At 44.5% G+C, this 26,057-nt stretch overlaps 1 protein-coding gene across 1 annotated transcript in view; it reads left to right on the plus strand.

Annotated features, from left to right (window-relative positions):
- The window catches only part of SYTL5 (synaptotagmin like 5), a 92,856-nt gene extending 72,106 nt beyond the window's left edge, over positions 1–20,750 (plus strand). The window contains exons 15-17 of the mRNA XM_056861812.1: positions 7,405–7,540; positions 18,402–18,610; positions 20,587–20,750. Of these exons, the coding sequence (XP_056717790.1) occupies positions 7,405–7,540; positions 18,402–18,610; positions 20,587–20,750 (509 nt within the window). The remainder of the gene's footprint in view (positions 1–7,404; positions 7,541–18,401; positions 18,611–20,586) is intronic.
- The last annotated feature ends 5,307 nt before the right edge of the window (positions 20,751–26,057 follow it).

Consider the following 26,057-nt stretch of genomic DNA (forward strand, 5'->3'; position numbering starts at 1 on the left):
CCCGGTATTTGCCCCGTCGCGCACGACCCAACGCGCACGCCGCCTCGCAGAACGACGCCCAGACTCCGAGAAGTCTGAGGAAGAGGACTTGTATGGGGACAGTTCTCAATGGGCCACGAGTTTTCGGACAAGCAAACCTCATCGTACAGGTGGCCCGGGTGAGGACGTTCACCTGTTACGAGCTCAGAATCGGGAGCTATCTGGCCATGTAGATCAACTCCAGGAGCTAATGGAACGCTTTCTTCAGGACAACAGGCAGTTACAGCAGGCCCTGACAACCCCGGCACAACCCGTTCCACAGGGGGCCGCAGTACCGGGTCAACAGGGAGTGCCAGCCCAGCCACCCGCTTATGTGCCTGTTCAACCCCTGGTTCCCGGAGGTCCCGTTTTACCTGCACCCAGGGCACCCGTGCAACCGGGCCAACCCATGCCCGGTCCTTGGAAACAACTCAAATTGAAAACTACTTACGATGGATCTCTCGAAACCCTGCCCTGTTTCTTGCATCAGGTAGACAGCTATATGCGAGAACAAGGACAGTTCTTCCCTACAGAGGACAGCCGGGTTCGCTATGTGGCTTCCCTTTTGATAGGTAAAGCAGCCGACTGGATGGTCCTCCAGTTCGACACCCGATCCCGCTCTATCCGTTCCCTCAACAATTTCATGACTGCCTTACGGAGGAGGTTTGAGGATCCCTTTCTGGGGGAACGAGCCAAAGCGGAGCTTCTACAGCTAAGACAAGGCTCTACTCCAGTTCGAGAGTTTGCCGATGAATTCCAGAGACTAGCAAGCAGAATTGTGGGCTGGCCCGAAGCCACCCTAATTCACCATTTCAGGGAAGCCTTACACCCTGACATTCTGAACTGGTCGTATATGCGGGGTGATCCCGACACCCTCGAGGATTGGATTCTATTAGCCGAGGAGGTAGAAAGCCGCCGGCGCTTTATTTCCCTTGTCCGCCAAAGAAACAAGGAGAAAAGCGTCCAAAAACCCCAGCCCAAGGCACCGCTCCCCAATCCACGGAAGCCCGCGCGTCCACCCCAGGATCGCGAAACACGGTTTCAAAGAGGAGCTTGCCTCACTTGTGGGGAACTGGGCCACTTTGCGGCAGTCTGCCCACATCGCCCTGAACCCTTTCGCCCCAGCATGGCAACCCGAGCTCGAGGACGACCTCAACGCAGAGGCACCGCGGCCACCCGCAGCGCAGCGCCGGGGAGACCCACACCCTCTGCACTTCACGTTGAGGACTCATCTAACCTTCCTACATCGAGTGACCCCGCCGGGTCCCGGATTACAAATGCCCCATTGGGGGACAACTCTCCTTCTGACGAAGAGAACCCATGGGATCCTCCAGCTTTGAACCTGGAAACCCCCCTTGATTTGTCAAAAAACGGCTCCGGTCTGTGGTGAGTGGAGCGTCTCCACAGACCCCTGCAGAATCTCCTGCTAAACCGAAAGCTCCCACCAAGGTGAAGGAAGTGGAAACCACCGTTTATGTGGACGCAGTTTTACAACACTATAAAGGTGGTCCCCAACTACCCGTTAAGGCACTCATTGACTCCGGTTGCGGTCGCACTATAATCAATGAGGCCACTTTTGCAGCACTCAAAGTCAAATCCGAGGCTTTACCAGCCCCCGTCCAATTTGCCCAAATGGACGGAAGCCATTTCAAGGGGGGCCCAGTTGATCATCGCACTACAGGGGTGGCGATGGGTATTGGCTCCCACTGGGAGCAAATAGACTTTACCATAGCCCCTATCCGATTTGAAGTGGTCCTGGGAATTAACTGGATTAAAGGTCATAGTCCCAGTATAGACTGGGAGACGAACACTATCTCCTTTGCCAACCCCAAATGCGATCAGCACCGACAGCAAGTCGCGGTGCTGTCTCCACCCGCTCCAGCATTAACCTCCAATGTCCCATCACCGCCGTCCCTACTTGATGTATACCAGGACTTTGCGGATGTCTTTAACATTAAAGAATGTGATGCCTTACCCCCCCACCGGGCCACTGACTGTGCAATTGAGGTGGTGAAAGACTGCACATTAACCAAGAGTAAGATTTACCCTATGAGTGCTTCCGAGCGCACTGTACTACGGGACTTTTTGGACAAAAATCTTGCCAGAGGGTTCATTCGCCCATCGAATGCTCCCAACTCAGCCCCCGCATTTTTCGTCCGAAAAAAGGAGGGCGACCTGCGCCTATGCATCGACTTCCGAAAGCTCAATGCAGTTACCCAAGCCAACGCTTACCCTATACCGCTGATTTCAGATATTTTGGGGCAGTTGCAGGAGGGACGTATATTCTCCAAGTTGGACTTAGTAGAAGCCTACTACTGCGTCCGTATCCGCGAGGGAGACGAACCCCTCACTGCCTTCTCTAGCTGTTTTGGAATGTTTGAATTCCTTGTGATGCCTTTCGGGTTAAAAGGGGCCCCGGGGGTCTTCATGCAACTCATCAACGAAATCCTCCACGATTTACTGTACCGCGGGGTGGTGGTTTATTTAGATGACATTCTTATTTATTCAAAAACCATGGATGAGCATGTTGCTCTGGTCCGAGAAGTTCTGCAGCGCCTGCGCAATCACCAACTCTTTGCAAAGTTGGCTAAATGCGAATTTCATCAGAGCAAAATAACGTTCTTGGGATATATAATCTCCCACCATGGCCTTAGCATGGACCCGGCCAAGGTCCAATCCCTCCTCGATTGGACCCCTCCCTCCAACCGCAAACAAGTACAACAGTTTCTAGGTTTTGCTAATTTCTATCGCGGGTTCATCCCTAACTTCGCCCAAGTGGCGCTGCCCATCACCAACCTGCTGAAGACAAAGGGTAAAGGAAGCTCGGCTACGTTACCCTCCGCTAAGATACTGTGGACTGATCAATGCCAGGCCGCTTTTGTAGCCCTCAAACGCCTTTTCACTTCGGAGCCCGTGCTATGGCACCCAGACCCGAATCAAATGTTCATTGTGCAAGTCGATGCCTCCGACGTGGCTATGGGAGGGGCCCTTCTCCAAAGAGGACCAGATGGTCTCCTTCACCCTTGCGCTTACTTCTCAAAAAAGTTTGCGCACTCCCAATTGAACTGGCCCATTTGGGAGAAAGAAGCATCGGCCGTTCACCATGCACTTACTCTGTGGCGACAATTCCTGGAGGGGTCTAAAGTACCCTTTGAAGTCTGGACCGATCACAAAAATCTAGCTGCCCTCACGGGGACCCATAAATTGTCCGCGAAACAACAGCGTTGGGCGGATTTCTTTGCTCAGTTTCGTTTCATCCTGAGGCACGTCCCTGGAAAACAAAACGTTCTCGCAGATGCTCTCTCCCGACTGCCTCAGTACCCGGTGAAACTCGATTGGCCAACAGACTCTTTATTTACGCCCGCGCAAAGAGAAGCCCTACCCGTGCTGGCTGTACAAACCCGATCCCAAACACTGCCCCCACAACGGAAGCACGGGACCGACGCATCAACTCCAACCCAACCGGCCGCCAAGCCGCCTGCAGTCAGCGCACCGCCGCACGTAAGCGCTTCCCCCTCGTCAACCCCCATATCTGCTCCTGCTTCCACCGTAAAACGGGGGGGTTCCCGTCTCCGAGTCTTTCTTAAATTCCCTTCGGGCACAATGCCTAATGGAACACTCCGCTCAAACCCTGCCTCCCGATGTAATCGAACGAGGAGGTTGTTGGTACAAAGACTCGAAATTATATGTGTCCAAAACGCTCCGAAAAGAAGTCTTACATTTGGCTCATGGAGTAAAAACAGCTGGACACTTTGGGTTCCTAAAGACCCTTCACCTGTTGCGCAGACAGTTCTGGTGGGGGGGAATGCGTTCTGACATTGACTCTTTCATTCGCAGCTGCCCTGTTTGCGCCACGGTCAAACGATCTCAAGGCAAACCCCCAGGACTACTGCAACCACTTGAAATACCCAGCAAACCCTGGGAAGTGATTGCTATGGATTTTATGACGGATCTCCCTCTCAGCGGGGGAAAAACTGTGTTATGGGTTATCACTGACTTATTTTCTAAGCAAATACATTTGGTTCCATGTGCGGGGATCCCCTCCGCTCAGAAGTTGGCCCGCCTCTTCGTGTCACATGTCTTTAGACTACATTCGTTTCCGCGCAAGATAATCTGCGACTGCGGAAGTAGTTTCGTTGCTAAGTTTTGGAAAGCTTTTCTCAAATTGGTGGGGGTGGAGCAAGGGTTGTCTAGTGCATACCATCCCCAAACGGATGGTCAAACCGAACGTGTCAATGCTGTACTCGAATGTTATTTACGCTGTTATGTCAATTACCACCAAGATGACTGGGTGGAACTGTTGCCTTTTGCAGAATATGCCTACAATAATGCTGTACATCAGTCCACAGGTTTCAGCCCGTTTTATGCGGTGTATGGACAGGACTTCGGTCCTATCACCCCTGTAGAAGGATCAGAGGGGGAGGGGGATGCCGACATTGCTTCATGGGCTCACACCCTCCATACAACATGGCCCTGGCTGATTAGCAACCTGGACCGAGCCAAGCGCAAATACAAGGCGCAGGCTGACAAGCATCGTTCCCCAAATATGGACCTGCAAGTGGGTGACCTGGTATACCTTTCCACCAAGAACCTGCGCTCCACCCGTCCTTGCCATAAGCTCAGTGCTAGATACATTGGTCCATTTCCCATCACCCGCCTCATAAATCCTGTCACGGTGGAACTGTCTCTCCCCAAAATTCTGAGGCGTGTGCACCCCGTTTTCCATATCAGCCTTCTAAAGCCCCATGTTGCTTCCCCACAATGGCACCCGGAGCCGCCTCCTGAACAACCCATAATGGTGGGGGGGGAGGAACATTTCGAAGCCTCCAAAATCCTGGATTCCCGCATACACCATGGGGCCTTGCAATACTGATCCGCTGGAAACACTTCCCCCCTTCCTATGACGAGTGGGTTCGCGCGCGGGATGTCTCCGCCCCCAAACTCGTCAACGCCTTTCACGATGCCTACCCGGACAGACCAGCCCCCTTGCCGGATGGGAGGGGGACTTAAGGGGAGCAGGATGTCAGGCTGTTATCTTGGTTTAGATGTTTCCTTTCGTTTCTCTGCTGCACCGTCCAGACTCAAGGACGGCTACACATACCAAAGCCTGGGAACGCCACTCCTGGGAAATAATGCTCTGTTTATGCTTTGTAATCTCCCGCCGTTTCTCTGTCTTATATTTCCAAATAACGGGCAAGACAAGCCATAGCTGTCATCTTGCCTTCCATGCACTGTATTGCCTATTTGACCAGTAAAGCCATCTGCTTGGAATCTGATTGTCTCTGTGGTGATTTCTGGTTCGATGGGTCAAGAGCTCACAAATTGGAACACTACTGTGATGAAACAAGGGTTAAATCTTTGAGAGAAGCTCAGAGAAGGGGAGTGGGTGTAGCTAAGAAGCTCACTCTCTCTGTCCTGAAGAAAGGAATTGATTCTGATTTTGGTAACCTGCGTGTTCAGAAGTTGTGTTTGACTCTGAGAACCTGAGGGTTCAGATTTGCCTAAGCTGCTGTAAAACAAATCAAGTGGAGTGACAGGCAGAGACTGGAAGGAAAAGGGCCCTTTCTCAGGTCACTGGAAGGAGATACTCCAGATAGAGGGTTTTGTTAATGGATTACTGCCACTGGGGTGGGGTAGTTCTATAGTGAGAATAGAAAGAGAGATTTGAGGAGAAATCTCCATACTTCTGTGTTCTCTAGGAAAGAGAGGTTGTTTAATCTCTACCTTTCCTGATAGCTAGGCAGCAGAGTCTGAATAGGAACATCTATAAGAAGTTCTGGGAACTGAAACGAATTTGAGAACTTAAGTTAAGAACTGTAATTCAGTACCATCTATGTCATCTAAGATCTATGCCATCTCTGAAGTGAAACCTATAAAATATCTCTGGTTCTATGCTTTTCATAACCACCATTTCCCCTCCAAATCCATTCCTTGTACAGTGTTCAATAAATCTCTGTTATTTGATTGTTAACTTGAAAATGCCTCTGGTTTCTCATTCCAATGAGGTAAAATAAGTAAAGGGGACTAAGGAGAAAAATTAAAACTCCAAGCAAACATTTTGACAAGCAGTCTCTCTCTCTCTCTCTCTCTCTCTCTCTCTCTCTCTCTCTCTCTCTCTCTCTCTCTCTCTCTCTCTCTCTCTCCCCCCCCCCCTCAGCACACACATGAGGGGTCGTGATAACTGCACTTGTCATAAGGAAGGCAAATGAGTGTACATCTGTACATTTCTCAAATGCTTTTATTTGGTAAACCATGTCATATTCATCAGAGTGCATTTAGGTCTTTTTATAGAGATAGTCTAACCAGTTTAGTTAATGAGATTGGTGGGACATATAGGAATGGCAAAGATTTCCTTTGATGAGAGGGAAATAATTATATTGAGGGATGAATTAATGTGGGGTGAGGGAAAGCCTTTAGGTTGAGAGACAAGGGCTAGCTTGGTTACTGGTTTGGTAGATATGTTGCCAGTTTGAGGCACGTGAATCCATCTGGGTGACAGGCATGTTTCTTGGTGACAGCGTTCTTCGCTGTTTTCTTTGTCTATAATTTGTTTGAGTACTATTGAAATTTTTAATAGTTTTATTTTGTGCATCACTTTGAAATTTCCTGATGAAAAACAGGATAAACATTTTGTTAATAAATGTAGGTTGGTGATAAACTGCTACTGCAGAGTGGCTAAGCATGTATTCATGTGTTGTGAATAAACCAGAATTTGTTTGTGCTGAACTTGAGTCTGGTTTATTCTTGTGCTCCTACACTTCATCTTACCCTTTCTCATCACACAGAAAGCCAAAATTGAAGTATTTTAGTTGTTAACCAGTCCTGTTCTGGGGCAAAAAAGAAATTCCAGTTTATTGAAGACCTAAATTTAGACATCATAACAAAATTGAGGTTAGATCGAAGACTTCTCAGACCTATTCAATCTTGGTTTTGTATGCAAGGAGGGTGAATGTTAAGATGAGAATAAACCAAGTTCATTCTTATTTTTTAAAAGGCTTCAGTTTGTTTGTGTTGTCTGAATAAAACCTAAGAGAATTAGCTTTGATCTGGGAGATCACTGGTTCAAATCTAATCTCTCATTCACTAGGTGACCTTAGGCAAGTCTCTCTCAGTCTCAGTCCTCCATCCGTAACATGAGGATAATTGTACTGGCCTATCCTTCAAAGGCATTTTAATGATCTCTCTGGTTAGATGTATGACTTGCTTTGCATACTGAGAGTTCTTTATCAGTGGTGGTATTTTGGGATAGGAATGTGTGGCATTTTGAATTCCTATTGGATTTTTTAGTCTAGGATGGCAGGATGCTACCCAAGAGAGTGAAGTCTTATAAAACATTATTGAGATAAGTGCTGACATTTTTCTTCTCTTGGTTTATTTTTACTGAAGGAAAGAAAAGCTCTAAGAAAGGAAAGAAGGTAAACCCACAAGTGCCATCAGGAGGCATTTTAGAAGTGGTCATTAAGGAAGCCAAGAATTTAACAGCTGTGAAGTCAGGAGGCACTTCAGACACATTTGTGAAAGGGTAATTTCTCTCCCTCTGTCTTTTGCTTAGTATTATTGGATGATGTTGGACTGCTTTATGCATCATTTATCTGACCATATTTTTGTTCAATCAGGTACTTTGGGGGGGGGGTAAGGAAAACCTCTCTTCCTGCTTCTTTTAAATGTTCTGTAGGGAAAGTAGTCTTTAAGGAGGCTTGTTGAATAGCACATCACTTATCTTTCCTTCACATGACCTAGGATGCAGTACATAGTTTTCCTGTCCAACATTTTATCCTCATGCCAACCCTGAGAGGTAGATTAGGCTGAGAGAGGAGGACTGTCCAAGACTGAGTTGCAGATTTGAACCCCGGATCATCCCAGTCCTAGTCCAGAGTCCTGACTACTATAACTGCATGGACATTGTGATTTGTTCACTGAGTCTGAAGATTAATGCAATATTTGCATGATAGTGGTAAGCAATGGGCACAATCCATTTTTGCAAGTTTAGGAAAGACTGGGGGCAAAAGCTCAAGAATTAGATATCTGTCCAACATCCTCCATAGCAAAATATTATGCAAAGACTTTGTTCAGCTTCTCCTTGATCTCTTTATCTTCAGAAATCTTGCACTCATTAATGTGTCAATCTATCCCCCCCTTTTTTTTCTGGTTTCCTGCTCCTGATGTATTTAGAAAAATTGTTATTTTTCCCCTAAATGATTTATAGGAATATGCTTGACTTTCTTTTTTTCATTTGCCTTGCTGTCAATTTACTTTCATTTTGCTAGAGTTTGATAGTCTTTTTGTGCTCTTGTTTGAGCGTGACGGTCACTTTTAAAGGAAACACTATTGTCTCCCTTCTGTTACAGCACACTGAGCACAGTCAAATTGTAAGCGTTGCTAATATCAGGATCTGTAATATTTAGACTTTTCTTCTTGGTACCAATATAGAGAAAACATTTATTGTGTACAGTGCAAATTATCAAGGTTGAATTAATAGCATGTGTCTCCAATCACAGTTTTGCAAAGGAAATTGCATCTGTACAAAATGGAATGAGAAATGCCTGATGTTCAACCTGGTTTCAGAAAAGGAAGAGGCACTAGAGATCATATTGCAAATATACGCTGGTTACTGGAGCATACGAGAGAGTTTCAGAAGAAAATCAGCTTGTGTTTCATAGATTACAGCAAAGCTTTTGACTGTGTGGATCATGAAAAGCTATGGCTGGTTTTAAAGGAAATGGGTGTGCCACTACATCTGATCGTTTTGATCCGCAACCTGTACTCTGGACAAGAGGCCACAGTTAGAGCAGAATATGGAGAAACGGAATGGTTTCCAATTGGCAAAGGTGTCAGACAAGGATGTATTTTATCTCCCTGTCTCTTCAATCTATATGCAAAACATATAATTAGGAAAGCTGGATTAGATTTAGATGAAGATGGAGTGAAAATTGGAGGGAGGAACATTAATAATTTGAGATATGCTGATGACACTACATTATTGGCAGAAAATAGTGAAGATTTGAAACGACTACTGCTGAAAGTTAAAAGAGAAAGTGCCAAAGCAGGACTACAGCTGAACATCAAGAAAACAAAAGTAATGACTACAGGAGAATTACACAACTTTAAGGTTGACAATGAGGAAATTGAAATTGTTCAAGACTTTCTATTCCTTGGCTCCACCATCAACCAAAAGGGAGACTGCAGCCAAGAAATCAGAAGGAGATTGAGACTGAGAAGGGCAGCCATGAAAGAGCTAGAAAATATTTTGAAGTGTAAGGATGTGTCACTGGCCACCAAGACTAGATTAATTCATGCCATCGTATTCCCTTTTACTATGTATGGGTGTGAAAGCTGGACAGTGACTAAAGCTGATAGGAAGAAAATAGATTCCTTTGAAATGTGGGGTTGGAGGAGAGTGTTATGGATTCCATGACTGCCAAAAAAATAAATCAGTGGGTTATAGATCAAATCAAGCCTGAACTGATGCTAGAAGCTAAAATGACTAAACTGAGGCTATCGTATTTTGGTCACGTCATGAGACGACAAGAGTCACTGGAAAAGACAGTCATGCTAGGAAAAGTTGAGGGCAGCAGGAAAAGAGGAAGACCCAACAAGAGATGTATTGACTCAATAAAGGAAGCCACAGCCTTCAATTTGCAAGATCTGAGCAAGGCTGTCAAAGTTAGGACATTTTGGAGGACTTTCATTCATAGGGTCGCCATGAGTCGGAAGCGACTTGACGGCACTTAACACACACACACGCACACACAAAATGGTTGTGCTGTTATGTTTGTATGGATGGGAGGAGCGTAACTTCCCACTGTGTATTTGTATATTCTCATGGTGAGTTTTGTACACATTTACTGTAGTGTAGAAAGATTGCCCAACACAAAATACATACCACATTAAGTGTGGAAGGGTATATCTATATTAGTAGAACGAACCTTGGATTACTTACTGTGAAGGTTCCTTCTGCTGTGAGGTAAGGAGGGCATCTTGAAAAATAGGGTGATTCCCACTGGTTGCTCATGGAGGCAGGATCACATTTCAACTTCCTGTCTCCTGGGCTGGAATCTCCCCTTCCTCAGTTTGAAGACTTCCCAAGATCAGGGTGATCTTGAGATGGAGAATGAAATTAGGGAAGCATGTAAAGGTAACGAAGTAGTAATAATGGGAGACTTCAACTTCGCTCATATTGACTGGATAAATGTATGCTCCAGACAAGCCAAAGAGATAAACTTTTTAGACATCCTAAATGACTGTGCCCTCGAACAGTTGGTCATAGACCCAACCAGAGGGGAGGCGATCCTGGATTTAATATTCTGTGGTGCTGCTGGTGACTTAGTGCGGGATGTGGATGTAGTTGAGCCAGTTGGCCATAGTGATCACAATGGCTTCAAATTTAATTTAGATGTAAGTGGGAAAGTGACTGGGAAATCTCATACAATTACCTTTGACTTTAAAAGATGGAACTTCTCTAAAATGAGAAAACTGGTAAAGAGGAAGTTGAAAGGAACAGTTATGAGGGTTAAATCTCTTGAAAAGGCTTGGGGTTTACTCAAGTCCACATTACTAGAGGCTCAGCTAGCTTGTATACTGCAGGTCAGGAAAGGTAGTAATAAGTCCAAGAGGTCACCACCATGGCTAACGGGTAAGGTGAAGGAAGCAATTAAAGAAAAAAAGTCTTCCTTCAGAGACTGGAAGGTTTGCCCAAACGAGACGAACAGAAGCAAACACAAACTTGCACAAAGGAAATGCAAGCAGATAATTAGAGATGCAAAAAAAGATTTTGAGGGGCTTATTGCTAAACACATCAAAACAAACAATAAGAAATTCTTTAAGTATAGTAGGAGTAGGAAACCAGCTAGGGAAGCGGTTGGACCATTGGATGACAATGGGAGTAAAGGAACTCTGAGGATAAAGCGATTGCTGAAAAACTAAATGAATTTTTCTCATCTGTCTTCACTGTTGAAGATACAGGGCAGATTCCTTCTCCTGAACAGAGATTTTGGAGAGGGGAAAATGAGGAACTGAGGCAAATAGTGGTAACAAGGCAGGAAGTCCTAGAACGTCTAGACAAACTGCAAACTAACAAGTCACAGGGACCAGACGGTATTCATCCTAGAGTTCTTCAAGAACTCAGATGGGAAATTGCTGAACTTCTAACAAAGATATGTAATATGTCCCTTCTATCAGCCTCTGTACCAGAGGACTGGAGAACGGCCAATGTAACACTCATTTATAAAAAAGGTTCCAGGGGGGACCCAGGAAATTACAGGCCAGTTAGCTTAACGTCTGTTCTGGGTAAATTAGTGGAAAGCATTATTAAAGATAGAATTGTCAAGCATATAGAAGGGCAAAACCCAACATGGCTTCTGTAAGGGTAGGTCCTGTCTCACTAACCTATTAGAATATTGTCGAAGGCTTTCACGGTCAGAGTTCATTGGTTCTTGTAGGTTATCCGGGCTGTGTAACCGTGGTCTTGGTATTTTCTTTCCTGACGTTTCGCCAGCAGCTGTGGCAGGCATCTTCAGAGGAGTAACACTGAAGGACAGTCTCTCTCAGTGTCAAGTGTGTAGGAAGAGTAATATCTAGTCAGAAAGGGGCTGGGTTTGAGCTGAATCATTGTCCTGCAAAAAATAACAAAGGTAATGTGCTAATCATTGTCCTGTAAGTATCCAGATAATGTGCTAATGAGGGTGTGGTATGTTAATATGGAACCATTGTATCCTGAAGTGATCTGTTAATGTGTGTAATCCAAGGCTAATCTACATGGCTATTGTTGACTGTCGTCTTTGTTAGTCTAGAGGTTTTCAAGACAGGAAGCCAAGCCTTATTCATTCTTAAACTCTCTTCTTTTCTGTTAAAGTTGTGCTGATGTTTATGAATTTCAATAGCTTCTCTGTGCAATCTGACAAAATAGTTGGTAGAATTGTCCAGTCTTTCAGTGTCTTGGAATAAGACCCTGTGTCCTGTTTGTGTCAGTCCATGTTCAGCCACTGCTGATTTCTCAGGTTGGCCCAGTCTGCAGTATCTTTCATGTTCTTTTATCCTTGTTTGTATGCTGCGTTTTGTTGTCCCGATGTAAACTTGTCCACAGCTGCAAGGTATATGATATACTCCTGCAGAGGTGAGGGGATCTCTTTTGTCTTTGGCTGATCGTAGCATTTGTTGTATTTTCTTGGTGGGTTTAAACACTGTTTGTAGGTTATGTTTGTTCAAAAGTTTCTCCATCCTATCAGTGACTCCTTTAATAAATGGCAAGAATACCTTTCCTATGGGAGACTGTTTTTCCTGAGTTTTCTGATGTTTGTTTGGTTTAATGGCCTTTCTGATTTCTTTCTTGGAATAGCCGTTTGCTAGCAGTGCATGATTTAGATGATTAGTTTCTTCCTTGAGAAACTGTGGTTCACATACCCTTGTCATACGTAAAACAAACTTTCAGTTAAGTCACAAGGTCTACCGGAAACCAACTCACACAGATCGCTACTTACACAAAAACTCCAACAAGGATAAAAGAACATGAAAGATACTGCAGACTGGGCCAACCTGAGAAATCAGCAGTGGCTGAACATGGACTGACACAAACAGGACACAGGGTCTTATTCCAAGACACTGAAAGACTGGACAATTCTACCAACTATTTTGTCAGATTGCACAGAGAAGCTATTGAAATTCATAAACATCAGCACAACTTTAACAGAAAAGAAGAGAGTTTAAGAATGAATAAGGCTTGGCTTCCTGTCTTGAAAACCTCCAGACTAACAAAGACTACAGTCAACAATAGCCATGCAGATTAGCTTTGGATTCCACATGTTAACAGATCACTTCAGGATACAATGGTTCCATATTAACATACCACACCCTCATTAGCACATTATCTGGATACTTACAGGACAATGATTAGCACATTACCTTTGTTATTTTTTGCAGGACAATGATTCAGCTCAAACCCAGCCCCTTTCTGACTAGATATTACTCTTCCTACACACTTGACACTGAGAGAGACTGTCCTTCAGTGTTACTCCTCTGAAGATGCCTGCCACAGCTGCTGGCGAAACATCAGGAAAGAAAATACCAAGACCACGGTTACACAGCCCGGATAACCTACAAGAACCAATAATCTATTAGAGTTTTTTGATAGCATCAATAAGCATGTGGACAGGAATGAGCCTGTTGATATTGTGTATTTGGATTTCCAAAAAGCTTTTGACAAAGTCCCCCACCAAAGACTGCTCAGCAAACTTCATAGTTATGGGATAAGAGGACAAGTCCTCTTATGGATTGAGAGCTGGCTGAAAAATAGGAAGCAGAGAGTAGGAATCAATGGTCAGTTCTCCCAATGGCGGGATGTGAGCAGTGGGGTGTCTCAGGGATCTGTGTTGGGACCGGTGCTTTTCAACCTGTTCATCAATGACCTGGAGTTGGGGTTAAACAGTGAAGTAGCCAAGTTTGCAGATGACACCAAATTATTTAGGGTGGTTAAAACAAAATCGGACTGTGAAGAGCTGCAGAAGGATCTCTGCATACTGGAAGAATGGGCATTAAAATGGGAAATAAGATTCAATGTGAGCAAGTGTAAACTGATGCATATTGGGACAAAAAAATCCCAACTTCACATATACACTGATGGGATCTGTGCTGGCAGCGACAGACCAAGAAAGGGATCTTGGGATGGTAGTGGATAGCTCAATGAAGATGTCAACCCAGTGTGTGGCTGCTGTAAAAAAGGCAAATTCCATGCTGGCCATAATTAGACGAGGAATAGAGAATAAAACTGCTGATATCATACTGTCGTTTGTCTGCACAAAGTGAAGAACTGGGCACCATGGCGTACTCCTTCCTGCAGGAACGCTAGTAACTGCCAGACCTAGACCTAATAACTTAGGGCTTCATATGCTTAGGCATGAGCTAGGGGACACACACTCTTCAAGAGAGACAGCAGATCCTCTTAGAGGGTTAGAAGCACTTGCTGTGGCTGGAGTAGCTCCCACAAATCACTGCCAGTTTCTTTTGATAACCAGGCGGTTGGTAATGGTCAGTCTGGATCCAGGGAATTAAAGTAGACTGTGAGTAAAAATTCTGGCATACAGGGAGCCTCCACGGTTCTTATATGGACCAGTTTACCCCAGATGGAAACCATGTTTTACCTTAGCCAACATAGGTACACAAATACAGCTTCTCAGGCTCATGGAATACTCTATAGAGGAGAAAAGACAAACATTAGGCCTTAGACCAAGGAGAAGAAAGAGGGGCATCCGTCCCTTCCATCCCACCCTTGTGAGGTGATACCAGGAGAAATTTCTGGGCCATAGAGATTAGAGCAGGGGTGGGGAACCTTTTTTCTGCCAAGGGCCATTTGGATATTTATAACATCATTCGCGGGCCATACAAAATTATCAACTTAAAAATTAGCCTGCTATATTTGGCCAAATATTTAGCCAAGAGGCATGACCGAGTGTCTGCCACATAGAGCGACTCGCTTTTGAGCTCTGCTGTCCCCAGCTGGGCCCAAGAGATTCAGGCAGGGCAGCATCCTTCTGAGCTAGAGATCTGCCAGAACCCATGAAGGGCCAGACCAAATGATTTCGCGGGCCTTATACGGCCCCCGGGCCTGACGTTCCCCACCCCTGGATTAGAGGCTAGCACAGTGGAAGCCCAGTCTGGGCACTACCCGCTGGAGGAAACGTGATTGACTTCTCATTTGATTGTGAACTGATGGCTTAGCCATTCCACCTGTACTGTGGGCTACCCCTGTGTATGTTTTGTGGGAAGGAACAGGCATCTTAGATAAAGATGGGAAAGAAATAGCCCTGGTGTCTCTACTTTCTTTGATCCTCTGGCAAAGGAAGAGATCTGTGTCCTCCTAGCTTGTTATGTGGACTCATCAGTGAGTAGTCTATTCTGTCAAGGGCAGAATATCAACAAGGGCACAAATCCATGCTTAGCTCCTAAGGTGTGAGGAGCTCGGGCTAGCCTGGTCCACCCGGATTGGTTAGCCTGACCTCGACAGTGAGGAAGCACCTCTAGTGTTCTAGGGATGGCCCTTAGTTCCAGTATGTTCAGAATCCCATGCCAGACCATGAAACTTGAGTTGATTGATCTTGGGGGGGGGGGAAATCCCTACACCCAGTTAGCCTGGTGAACAAGAGATTTGAATTAAAGAGTAATGGGACTACTACTAATGGGAGTGTTGCTGACCCCTGGTCATGTTGTTGTAATGGCCCACCAGAACAGGCTCTGTTTAACAGGAGTGGTAATTGTGATCACTTGACCCTCTTGTCAGAGCCATCTAATGATAGGTTCCGAGAGATTGTTGGAGTAGTCTGGTGTGCAAGAGAGGCCTACAGAGCTGATCCTATGTATGAAAAGTAAGCACTTAGCGATTTTCCAGAGATCCCCTAGGATCTGAGTGGGCTGGATCGAAAGATCAGGGCTCGGACCACTGGTCTATTATAGACATAAACACCTGGGAAAGCCCTGGGTACTAAGAAGGCTGAAGGCAGGGCCCAAAGCTGAAGGGCTGGTCCCAGGGAATGAACCACGGAAAACCGCCATGGTTGCTGCTAATTGTGTTGTGTAAACAAAAGTCTTTGAAAGGATGAGGGAGGTCAAGAGTACACTTGGGTCTGCAGTGATCAACCCACCAAGTCTCCCTGTGGAAGGATTTCTGCAGTATGGATGTGTTGGTGCGGTTGGGTCTAGTACATTATGTCAATCTCCTTTTTCTTAATAATAGAGAGAAAAGGGAGCCAAGGCTGCACCTAATGTGTGTTTGACAGCGCACTGTTTTGATCACTCCATATAGAAACAAACAGAGGGCAGCCTCTAGCATTTGAATGACCGCCATGATCAAATGAGGTGGCCCTGGTGGAGAATGGAGCTCTGAGAGATGACCAATTTTAATTATTGCACTCAGGAAGTGAAGGAAGCCAACAGCTAGGGACTAGTTTAATCTTCCCCTCATCTCTGGTGACCTGACACCTCTACTTCCATGTATGGTAAGCTCCTACAGTTCTATTAGAGCGAATATGTTGGCAGAGAGCTGTCCTTAGGGAAGACCCTCCAAGAGGGGGACCCTTGCTGTTTAACCACTGTGTATCCCCTATTCTAGAAATTACCGGGGTAGGGAGAGATGAGAGTGGGGAGGAGATACTGTGGATAGAAACCCCTGGTCTCCCTGCAAACATGCCTCTTATTCTTGTCTCTAGTTCTACAGATATTTTAGTCAATTGTCTCCGAACAGTCCAGCCCCCCCCCCCCGCCGGGGGTTGAATGTAAACATGACTTGTGTGCAGATAGTCTTGTCATGCCCTGAACTGTAGTGCCCACCTTTTACCTTGATAGGTAAAGGCAGCTACTAAGGGTAAGGAAATCATGATGTCAGAGTTACAGCAAGGAAGGAGATCCTTGTAAGACCACAAGTTGCCCCTGGGATGTGACAGTCCTGAGTTTAACTTATAACCTGAGGCTCAGGCTAACACAGCTCCAGTAATGTTGGCTAAGGACACTGTTGCTTGAATATCAAGAACTGGTGCCAGTGCGCCTTTTCAGGAGCTAAGAGAGCTCTCCTAACCAAGGAATCTTGGTTGAACATCTGCTGTTTGTAAGCCTGAGATAGGAGTTCCTCTAGGGGGCACCTCGCCAAGGTCACCTACGGCCAATAAAGCCCTTTAGTAGTGATCTGCTTACCAGGGTTTCCCCACGCACACACCATCGGCCTTGACTCAGACATGCTGGGAGCGGTGCTAGTTTGATTTAGGCTATTCATATGTGAAAACCTTAGAGCCCTAGGGCAAGAGGTCTTGCTCTGGTTCCTCCCCTGAGTCTGGAGTTTTCAACCAGAGTCATGGCTTAAGGGCCATGTCTGGCAGGGAATAGTACTCCTCTACGTAGAGACTGGTTATTACATCTCAATTTGTTGGTTTGTCCCTTTGAAGAAACTTTTATTTCCTCCCATACCTCATCATGAGGGGCGGGAGGGGGAAGGGAGCATACTGCACCATGCAGCTGGAGTGGGTACTCAAAGGGATAAACTTCCTAGCTGCCTTACTGGACCTTTATCCATAGCACTGGCCTTGATAAGCATGAGGTCCCATACTTATGCTTTCGTAATCAGAGAGTCCTTGCAGGGGGGAGCTTGGGGAGGAACCCTGCATTCCCCTAATGAACATGGAGGCGAGAGGGCAGTCTAGAAACTGCAACCCCTTCTCTAGGGCATTTGTACAGTCACCATAACTGGCATGCAATGCTGGGTACCCCCTGGCGGCTGCTGCTGGAGTGGGGTTGATACGTTAGCATTTGATGGAAAACTCAGCCAGAGCCATCTGCTTCAAAAGTGTTCCCTCTGGAGAGCAAGGATCGCATAGGACCAAGCCGTTAGCCGGTGGGGGGAGGCACTTTATTTTCCAGGCATTTGCTGGTTGCCACATCTGTGCTCTTGCCTGTTGCCACGGTCAGCTTGCCCCCACTCTCCTCCTCCGTTTTGCCATAAGAATGGCTGCGGGAGGTTTCGTCGCTCCTGGCATCAGCTCTCCTCCTCCGTTCTTTGCTGTAGCAATGGCTGCAGGAAGTTTTGTTGCTCCTCTGCGTCTATGCAGCGAGTGGACCCATCTGTTTTCTGTGCTGCCAATTCATCATTTTGTTTTGGCGGGAAGGAGTACAACCTTGAGAGGAGAGAGAGCAAAAGCCAGCTCAGAGTTGGGATTAGGAATGAAGGTAAGAATTTTTTAAAATGAATAGAGAAAGGCAGGTTTCTAAAGTTAAGAAAAGAGCTATTTGCAGTAGGGAGCAAAAAGGAGAGAACAAAGAGAATTTCCTAAAGTAAAATTGAAACTAATTTGCAGCTGCGAGCTGATTTGCAACTGTACTAGGCAGGAAACGAACGGAGGAAGGGGAAATTCCAGCCCAGGAGACAGGAAGTTGAAATTTGATCCTGCCTCCCTGATCAACCAGTGGGAATCACCCAATGTTTCAAGATGCCCTCCTCCTCAGAGTGAGAAAACAGAGAGGCACCCATTCAGTGAAAAACTGTAACAGTGATACACTGAAATCAAAATACCTGTGATTCTTGGCCTTGATTTAGTTTGGATCAGTTCCCAACTCTGCTATTTCTTGGGTAATATTAGTACTTTAGTCTTAGCTTTATCTGCTGGGCAAAAGACTTAACGATTAGCTTGGTTTTTTAAAAGGCCGTGCCCTTATAACATGGCACTAGTAGTTCATTACCAATAAGATGTGTAATATTTTCTTCCGTTGTGTATTAACCTTCTCTTAATATTCTTAGATGTGCCTCATAATACTGTGCAGTGGTTGTATTCTCAGCTGGGCCTTTCTGCATTAGCAAGATGCGAAACCAACCCTTTGTGCTTATCTTGTTTCCTTTATTTACTCTGTTTCAGGTACCTGCTTCCAGACAACAATAAAGCATCAAAACATAAAACTCCTGTGATTAAAAAGAGTGTGAATCCCCACTGGAATCACACCTTTACTTTCAGTGGTTTGAATCCCAGAGATATACACAATGTCTGTGTAGAACTGACGGTCTGGGACAAAGAATCCCTTGCCAGCAATATCTTTCTGGGAGGCGTTCGACTGAGCACTGGAAGTGGTAAGAGGGGTAATTTTAATAGCTGTGGACTACATAGGCCTGCATAATTCCAGATGGGTAACTGTGTTAGTTTGTAGCAGCAAAGTTAAAGGAGACAAACAGCACCTTTGATATTAACAGAAAATTTATGTCATCAGCATGTGCTTTTGTGAGACATAGCTGATTTCATCAGACCTATCAAGTCTTAAACCCTTTAAGCCAATATGTTTACATTAATAGAAAGGTGGGGTGAGGATAGGGGAGATAACTAGAGAAAAGCTTATTTCAAACATGATGCTTATTTCAAACACTCCGCAAAACAAAACAAAAAGCCGTTTCGCAGCTTTTTTTGGTTTTACCGGGGCCTTTCGCCCCATAGGGAACAGTGAGGCTGCGCCTGCTAAAAAGCAGGCACAGCAATGCCGTTCCTGGTGCCGGTGGCGAGGGCTGAAACAGGATAGGAAGCCGCCTACCCGGCGGCTCCTCTCCCGGAACGCCCCCCTGTGCTGGCGTGGCCTCTCTACACCGTGGCCTGCGCCACGGAGAGGCCACGCCAGCGGAGGGGGGAGGCACGGTCCCATGGCGCTCTGTCACCGGGTAAACATGCGATTACACACACGCTGGTGGTGAGGTCACGCTGCCTCCTGAAGACTTTCGGCCCAATTTTAAGAAATGGGCTGTAAGTCTGTTTCTACAAAATCCAAGAGAGAGAAAAGAAAAAGCCTTCTAAAAGCCTTATAATAAATTACAAGGAGTGAGAAAAGACAGTCCATTCCTAAAGAGAGTTACTCCGGTTTAAGTCCATGAATGGGCTTAGACTGGAGTAACACTCGTTAGGAATGCTCTGTTAGTGTCTTAGTTCTTGTAGTTGCTATACAGAGATGCTCTCATGTGCTGTGAGCAAACACTTAAACCACCCAGCTATTACTCCAAATGCATTATTCCAAAAGCCACTAGATGCCATTCACTCTCCAGGGGACTCATTTGCAATCCAATCATAACGAGATATATGATGAACACTGCCTTTTTCTTTAGCCAATCTATCCTTTAAGGAGTGGGAGGGCTTTTGATCTTAATTAAAATTGTTGTTGGGGATTTCCGATCCGAACCCCTCCCTCCCCCTTTGGAAATGGGATGACTTTGTTTGCACTTTGAAGGGAGCTTTTGAAATGGTGGCGAAGGCTTCTCTTACTATTAAGTTGTACTGGTTGATGTTTTTCTCAGGCATGAAGAGTCAGCAAGTCTTTCATTCACCTGGGGGTGGGGGGAGCAAATAAGTCCAAATGTTTCGGTATAACTTTTATAAAAAAACTTTTAAAAATGTATGCCTCTAACAAATAAACAGAAAGACATATACAGGAAGACAAGCAAATTTAAAAAAGAAAGTAGGGAAGGAAGGATCTGAATGGGAAATAACCCAGCACTTTGATAGTGCTGCGATCCTATGAAGCCTTACAAAGAGGTCTTGCTGGCAAGCTCAGCTGCCGATCTTAGCGGGGAGGAAGAAACAAACGTTTTTGCCCTCCTGGCGCCGATTATAGCAAACCGGAGCCCAGAGGGAGAATGGCTGAAAAGGGAGCAATTGTATGTTACTCCGGTCGGTCTGCCATCTTCCCAGAAGTCTCTGCAGATCTCATTTTTAACGATCTCCAATGTGTTATAGTGCCAACCCAACATTTCTCTCACTTATTGTTCAAAGCTCATTTATTATTTTTTCCATTAATTGAAAAGTGGGATCACTTGGCGCATCCTCCATTGAACACGTGTAACAGCATTTTCATAACTTTCTATATATTTTCAAAATAATACATTTTAATTTTTTGTCTATAAAGTAACTATATTTGTCACTAGATAAATATATTTTCTCTCCCCCCCCCCCCCGTTTTAAAAAAACAAACAAATGCTGTTTCCACAGGCTATAGCACAGAATATACTGGGTAGATTTTTTTTTTAAGTATGTTCTGAGTGCAACAAATAATGTATATTGAACTTTCCAGGTTTAAGTAATGGTAAAGAAGTTGACTGGATGGATTCTCATGGAGAGGAGCAGCTTCTTTGGCAAAGGATGATTGACAGCCCCGGAGATTTTGTGGAAGGTACACTGATGCTGAGAGCCAGCATGGGAAAACGAAGGCGCAAGAACGGCTCCCCCATACATTAGTAATATGATTACAGTAGGATATAAGAGTGGGAGTCTGTTTTGCAGTGGGAGCTCTTTCAGTTACAGTTTGCACATGTAACAATGGAGAAGACAACCCGACTTCTTCAGTTTCGATTTTTAAATTTCCTGGAATGGATTTTAAATGCATTCGGCACTTTCCTACATTTGCATTCTTACCACTGTCGTAGTTTGAAACGCCAATGAAGTTGGTGAAAATTACCATCAACACTTATCCCTACAGGACACAATTAGAGCACATCCTTTGATAACTTTTTTTAAAACATAGTTTATGTTGTCATAGAAAAACAGTGATAAATAAACAAGCCAAAAAACCTGAGTGATAATTGTTCAGGCTCATTCAATGTAAGCGCCTTTCAAAGAAGTTGAATAATTTGAATGAGGAAAGGAAGATTCAGATTATACGCAAGCTGCAAAAATAATTACTTCCATCTACTTCCTGCTTGCAACCCAGATGCTCATTTCCATGAATGGTTCCCTATAGTGAATTTGGTAATAAAGCAAGTTGACAATCTCCATTTTCCAGTCAGAAAAAGATCTGCTTTGTTGGAGCTCGCAACCATCAAATATTAATGCCACGTGAGGGACAAGAGTCTCATAAATCTCAGTAAAAGTGCACCCCTTTGTATTTCAGCACTGCATGTAGAAGTCAAGGTTGGAAAGTTCCAAGCAACAAGGGCATGTAGTGTGTGTGTGTGGGGGGGAACCTTCAGGACACAGTTGTCATTATGTTCTCTTATAGAGCACTCTTAAGGTAGTTCTTTCTACAACCTGAAGATACCATCTAAGCAAGAGGATCCATTTTCTTTGTATTTGGAAATTAAGCAGATCGTTTGCTCTAGGATAGGCTATCAGCTGGTGCCAAGGATGGAGAGTCTACAGCCACATGAGGGAGCTAAACTGCACTAATAGTTCGGATTTCTCCTAATATTTAATCTAAATCTACTTCCCAGCAGTGGATGTGGGAATCTGTGGGAGTGAAGAATTGCCCCCCCCACACACACACACAAACAGAAGCCTCCAGCTCTTCTTTTAAATATTTGAAAACTAATAATATGTGTAGTGGCATATGGCATAGCCTGATCTCGTCAGATCTCGGAAGCTAAGCTGGGTCGGTACTTGGAAGGTACTCCAAGGAAGCCTCTGCAGAGGAAGGCCGTGGCCAACCCCACCTCTGCTTAATCACTTGCCTTGAAAGCCCCCACCGTGGTCAGCTGTACGTTGGCTGTGACTTGATGGCCCTTTGCACTCATGCAATAATATATCTATTATCACTTCCATCCCTTTCCTTAGCCATTGTTTTCTATATAGAGAAATACATTTGTGAGGGTTGAGACATGAAAATTTGAATTACAGCCTTGCTACAACACCCAGCATCTTTTTCACATAAACCTAGGCTCAGTCAAGGGGGGGGAGTTTAATGAATTTCTCCTGTTCCCCATGCTGCTGCTACTTGGCTTTAGCATTCAAAAGATACACACGCACTAATCCTTTTGACTAACTTCAGACAGGACATTGCATGAAGGAGTCAAATGGTCCAGCATAGCAGCATTCCATGTAAATGGACTGGCGGGTAAGAATGACAGTATTCAATTTGATCTTTGCCACTGGAGCAGCAACAAAGCAACGAGCCACATTTGTGATAAGGAGCTGGCAGAAATGGTTCCTGTGTCAGACCAGCCCTGGTATCACTCCTGTAGAGGCTCTTGGGCTGTATTACTCTGGACCTTTTGCTAGATGCCCGTCACTGGACTGTTAAAGCTAAAGCCACCCCTTCCAAAAGCAAACAGTTAAGATCTAGTTATGGGTAAGATCTGGCATGCCATTAATTATTTGTGAAACTTGGATGAGAAGGAACTGTATACTGAGTCAGATTGTCGGTCCATCTTGCTCAGTAGTACTTACTCCAACTGTCAGCGGCTCTCAGAAGTTTGAGGCAGATATCTTTCCTAACTCTTCTTTTTTAAAAAACATTGGAGAAACCAGATCTCTACCCTGGGACCGTTTGCATTCAAAACTTGATACAGTGCCGAGCTAACCCCCCACTCCCACTTGTGATTGTGCGTCATGATATATATTGCGTGCTCATTGATGTAAATCAATTAAGGTCAGGGTCAAAAAACCTTCATGTTTCTTATTCAACACTGAAATCTAGTCACAGTTGAATTAACTAGCTAAACTGTGTGTGACTCATATAGACAAGTGATAAGTAGAGCCAAACACTGGAAATTTCAGAAATAATTCATGTCTGCTTATTGGTACATAACCAGATTTTAGGACAATATTTATTTTAAATAATGATCTAAGCACAAGATGCTAAACCAAAATACCCACTGGCATGTAACCACAAAAGTTTAGTTTTTTTCCTGTTTATAGATTTGTCATCTATAAATTATAAGTTTTATTTTAAAAGCCTAAAGATAGAAGAGACCAATCTCATAATAAGTTCTTAAATTTGGGAGCATCATTGTATTATTTGAAAACTGAATGACACCAAAACGGCCTCTTGGAACAAATCTGGTATACAGAAAAAGTACATCCTGTCTCTTTTTCTAATTATTTCTGTTGTAACAATGTTGGTACCTGGGATATAAAAGGGTGGGTCTTGCAAATTCCAACAGGTAAGTTCTAAGTGTCAGTTACTTCTATAACACTTGACAGGACTGTCGAGCCATATTCAGTTGCCCTGGGGATGCTTTTGTCTGTGGGGGTGCTGCTTTGTGACTGGCGCATGCAATGTGCTCTTTGGCACAATATAGTTTAACTACATCTTGTAGTCCTTGTACATCTGGCAATGCAGATAAGCAAGTTTCAACTTGTAAAAAAATGTGGTTGTTTCCTTCCTCCACTTAACTTTTAATTTTAGAGGTTGACCAGCACAATTCTTTTATGGCAATAAACTACATGAACCACCTGCTTTAATAACTGTCCTGGGAAATTTAATTGGTTGTCTCCAGATGACTGGAGCAGCAGATTAAAACACTTGTGTAATTTACTGATATTTTTACCAGCAAATAGGCTTTGTTGTATTTGTTAGCAATAATTAGATGTCCTTCTATTGTATTTAGTCCAGTTAGAAGTTATTTGTTAAGACTGTCTCATTTGGAATTTGTATTCTGGGCACAAAAATTCACAAATGATATATCTACTTTATGCTATACTCTGCCAAAAATCACCTTTTCCCACTCGAGGTTGCTACCGTTCCCCTTCCCCCCTGTATTTGTACATTCAGATTTGTGGACCGTGGGAGAAGACTATTTGTAGCTATTGTAAAGTTAAGTCTTATTTTGTGTACAATTAAAATCTTTAGCCATGTTACAAATTTTAATCCTTTTGCTATCAGTGTTTTTTTAAGTAAAACCTCATAAGTCATTATTTCCCAAACTTTTCACAGTTGAGACCCACTATGTTCCCAGTATATTTCATTCTTGCATGCAAAAATCATAGAATCATAGAGTTGGAAGGGACCGCCAGGGTCATCTAGTCCAACCCCCTGTACAATTCAGGAAATTCGCAACTACCTCCCCCACACATCCCCAGTGACCCCTACTCCATGCCCAGAAGATGGCAAAGATGACCTCCCTCTCATCATCAGCTTAAGGTCACAGAATCAGCATTGCTGACAGATGGCCATCTAGCCTCTTCTTTAAAACCTCCAGGGAAGGAGAGCCCACCACCTCCCGAGGAAGCCTGTTCCACTGAGGAACCGGGTCTGTTTGAAAATTCTTCCTAATGTCAGGGGTTCTGGTGAGCGACCGAGTAACACCAGAAAACTGAATCTCCTCTGTGATAATTGTTTTTCAAATATAATTTTTGATAATTCAGCTACTTAAAACCTTAGCAAATTATCTTGAAGTTGCTTTGAAAAAGCCAACTTTGAAATACTGTTACCTGCAGGGGAGTATTCCGGTCCTGTGATAAGCTTTACGTATAAATCTATGACCTGGTAACTGGGAGTAGGAGTTCAGCAACCCAGAGATTTATTTTCCATGAGGCAGCTGCTTGGATGTGGACTGTGCTACACTTTCTCTCTGGATTGAGTCAGGAAGCCTCTGGGTTTGAGTCTTAACATTAATTAGTATTTCTACTCTGCAATAAGTAAAAATCAGATGCATTCTAATGGGGGCTGGCAAACGCTCTCGTGACTCGGAGAACGTAAGCTCTACCCCTGCATGCAAGCGAAGTAAGACTGGGGACTATCTTACCACTGCTGATTCTTTTGAGTGTACTGTTCCTGTTCCAAACTGCTACGCTGTACCAGCAACCCCACCCCCCTCGGTAGCCTCCCAACCTAATACTCAGTGCAAAGACCCAGATGAAGTCCCAAAGCCTCCGCTGACAGCCGAAGAGGCGGAACTCCAGGGATTCTAATAATACCTTAAAGGGGCTTTTCTCTCCTGACAGCCAAAACAGTGAATAGCATTTTTGAAACTTTGAACCTTGTGTGCTCAGAATTAGACCATCTATCAACAGGTGACCAAGCTCATTAATAAGAGCCAGGTACAGGCTGGGTATTCAGAATATATTATTCCAGGGCAGGCCTCATTTATTTCAGCATGATACTACAAGAAGCTGAACAGGTTCTAAACGCCTCCATTCCAATGTAGAAGGAGATTCTTATCAGCTTGTTCTCCAGCCACACAAGGTCTGTCTGAATATCCGCCATTTTAATGGATATATCCCGGACTGGAAAACTAAGTTTCTTGCTACCCAACATTTGAGATCCTTTTTGGAAATAGATCCAGTACTATAGACTTGAAGTTAGTTGAGCTTCTTAACTTCTCACAACAGTCCGGTAAGGTGTTATTAACCTTCAATAGTTCCATATTTCCCTCACTACTTTTGCAGAAGAATCATTATCTAAGCTCCAAAGGCATCTGTCCCACATGGGTTTTCTCCAATATTGTTCAATCCTCACTCTTTTCAAAGACTGAGTATTCACCCAAATCTATGGCTCCAGACAAATCTACCAGGGAGACTCCTTATAACACTATCCAACAGGACTTAACTAGCTGGACTGATGCGGTTAATTTTAGTAAAAACAACAAAGACCAACTCCATCTTGAGAACAGCATTGAGGAGAATCTGATTAGCTCTTTCACAGATTTCCCTGCCTCAGAGCAGACGAAGATAACAGACAGGCTGGAGCAGTTGCAAGTCAGACTTCTGGAAACAAGGGAGGGTCACCTTAGTGTTTCTGGTCCAGACCCCTCCCCCCACTGCAGTCAACGCAGAGGTAGACCTGTCTCAATCTTCTCCAGCTTTACTGCCTCCCATCTCTACTAACCT

This window comes from Euleptes europaea, chromosome 16, assembly GCF_029931775.1.
Source record: "Euleptes europaea isolate rEulEur1 chromosome 16, rEulEur1.hap1, whole genome shotgun sequence".
NCBI classification, from domain to species: Eukaryota; Metazoa; Chordata; class Lepidosauria; order Squamata; family Sphaerodactylidae; genus Euleptes; species Euleptes europaea.